This window comes from Wasmannia auropunctata, unplaced genomic scaffold (genome assembly GCF_000956235.1).
Source record: "Wasmannia auropunctata unplaced genomic scaffold, wasmannia.A_1.0 LD335858.1, whole genome shotgun sequence".
NCBI lineage: Eukaryota > Metazoa > Arthropoda > Insecta > Hymenoptera > Formicidae > Wasmannia > Wasmannia auropunctata.
In genome coordinates this window covers 7,969-10,981 of record NW_012027032.1, presented here as the reverse complement: position 1 = coordinate 10,981, position 3,013 = coordinate 7,969, and the positions used below count along the sequence as shown (strand labels likewise).

At 27.4% G+C, this 3,013-nt stretch overlaps 1 protein-coding gene across 1 annotated transcript; it reads right to left on the bottom strand.

Moving 5' to 3' along the window:
- Window positions 1-830: 830 nt before the first annotated feature.
- LOC105455740 lies at window positions 831-3,005 on the bottom strand. The gene is made up of 3 exons (XM_011699279.1): window positions 1,844-3,005; window positions 1,291-1,467; window positions 831-941 (listed from the first exon to the last, which is right to left on the bottom strand). The coding sequence occupies exons 1-3, from the start codon at window positions 2,154-2,156 to the stop codon at window positions 931-933; spliced, it is 501 nt and encodes a 166-aa protein (XP_011697581.1). The 5' UTR covers window positions 2,157-3,005; the 3' UTR covers window positions 831-930.
- Window positions 3,006-3,013: the final 8 nt, after the last annotated feature.

Sequence of the window (3,013 nt, the reverse complement as noted above, 5' to 3'; positions counted from 1 at the left end):
GAATGTAGGAAAATTTAAGGTTATTAAAGTTAACTTTTCTTTTTTAATAATTATACTGATTATAATAAAATATAAGTACTTCTACATTTAAACTGAAATAGTTACATCAAACTGCTTGATCTAATTGTATGATAATCAATAAATAAGAAATATAAAAATAATTAATATTGTAACGATTCCAGTTTAAAGTACTACGGCATAGACAAAACTAAAGATGATTTTATAGAAAAATAAGCTAGATTTTATTTTTGCCCTAAAAATATTAAACTTCTATATAGCATTTACTATTCATTTATTTAAGTGCTTATAGTGTAATGTATAACATAAAATAATCATTAACGTTATATGTAATATTATTTTCAAACTTATGTCACAATAAAACTATTCAGCTGTTACCAATATATAAAATTTGAAAAGTAATAATAATAATGAAGTGTAATATTAATAAAAATATAGAAATTAGTAGTAGTACTGCAAATAAAGATTTTTCATAGTTTGGTAATTTTAATTTATGACAAAAAAAAATAAAATAATAGTAAAATAACAAATTAAAAAAATCTTATGAAATTTGAAAAATTTTATTACGTCTCTTCTTTAATTTTTTTTAACTTTCGATTGTGAAAAGAAGAAAAATGAATAAAACATGTGTTTTACAAATTTCGAATTTTGTATTATTTTCATAGACATGTACAATAAAAGTTTAATTTTTTTCTAAGAATATAGTTTATACAAAGAAATAATAAGTTTTACAAAATTATAAAAATACATCTTTGTATATATATATATATATATATATATACACGACTTATACAGAAAACTTATAAATACAAATATTAAACTTAAAAACTAGGTAGGATTAAAACTTGGAAATATAAAAATAAACTTTTCTTTGATTTTATTTGTTCCATATTGTCCTCGTTTCATTTCTTCTTATCTGTTGACTGTAAATGTATATTTTATCTTTATGAAAATATACATTAATATTTTCCTTTAAATATATTAATATTGAAAGTACAATTATATATTGAAATAAGTAATATTATATTGAAATAAGTAAAGAGCAAAATATGTAGTAGAACTTTAGAATATCTTACAGAAATTTTATAAAAAACAACAATATATTTATAAAAATTATTAAAGATTATAGATAAAGATTAGAGATTTATATATCATAAACATGTATATATTCTATTTATATGTCGCATCAGTTTATAAGTTACAATTCCATATATTTTTATCTACTTTTTTATGCAAAAGCAATTATAGAGAAAAAATTCTTTTGAAACTTACATAATAGAAAAATTGTTGGCCATTCACCACACTGTTTACAATTGTAAAGGGGAAGTGGACCATCTAATCGAATTGGCAATTGATCATAACAATATTTACAGTAAGTATGGCCACATGTTAAAGCTTTTAGATTGCGTTTGAGTTTAATATAGCAATTATTGCATGCGGGAGCACTTTCTGTAAAAATAAATAAAAATCTTTAGTTAATGTATTGTATTATAATAATTTATTTGAGTTAAAAGATAATTACTTAGTTTAGATGATATTAATAAAAATGTTTCAATCGACAAATTTTTTGTTAAATAAAGTAAAACATATTTGAAAGCATTTAATATATTTTATGCAACACCACACGTTTTGCTCTATTTACGCTATCTTATCGTCAACATGACAGATGTCCTAATCTTTTATACTTTTGAATACTTAATAATTTTTTTAATAGAAGCGAATAATACTTTTGTCAGATTTGATTTAAAAAAATACATCAATTAGTACATTATCACCAACATCTGTGATTGTTATCTAACAATAAGCTCAATAATTACCGACTTACCACTGGAAGTTGTTCTGCAAGCTAAACATGTCCATATGCACTGACCTAACATATTAAGTATACAACAATGCATTCTTAACTCTGATTGGAAAGATTCTCTTAAAATATACGCCAATCGATTCATTTCATTGTAAACGGATTGTCGAAAAGACCGTATATTTTGATTTATTTCGTCAACTTCACAGTCGGTGAGATGCATGCGTTTACAAAGTATATTGTGATTACAAAATTCATTAGTGCATTTTACAACTTTATGACGCATCTTGCATGGATTTCTCGAACATACGCGAAGCATAAAGTCACGACAAATCATATTTAAAATTTTACAAGAAAAGCAAAAAAAACATCACCAGCTATAGTAAACGACACGAGCTATAGTAAACGACAGGATGGATTTTATTATGTTGTGCCACCAGGAGGTGAGTGATTTTGCTCCTTCAACCTCTACTAATAGGTTATGATACAAGATTTGAGGATTAAGTTCCGCTTGGTGCTTGCAAATCATAAGCACAGCATAAGACCGCTGGACCAATAAGCATTCAGCATAAAGTGATAGTGAAGATTCGCCATAATGATTTACACATTTATTGATTCTCATTGGTCCAGCGGTCTTATTTTGTACTTATGCACTGTTATGCATTTTATATGCTCCCGGCCTTAAAGACCCCTAGGCTGCGTTCAGAAATATCATCCAATTGTCCTTGTGTAAAATGATCTATATAAGGTATTTAAATAATGTTTGCGAACGCAGCTTTGTGGCTAGAAAGAAAGCAATGAACTAACTTCATTAGAAATATATTCCATCTGCAGTCATGGACATAGGAATATAAGGGGACAGAGCACAAAGTCGTAATTTAGGCAAGGGGAGTGAATCGTCATGCGAGGGAAAATTCTGCCTAGTTAATCCCCTCCACAGCAAAAGCATAGGAATACTCGGCCTATTATATATGTGTTGTATTACACGAACACGAGACTTATATCATTGCGCTTGCGTAACACTAACAGCCAATCAAATTTAAGCAGAATTTACCTCGTCGCACCGTCTCGCAGTGGCTTCCCCTTCGCAACTCTATGCTCTGTTCCTTAGATTCCTATGTCCATGTCTGTAGTCTGCAGCAGAAAGAAGCCTGTATGTAGTCTGATATGAGCTAACAGGAATAGAGTATTTAA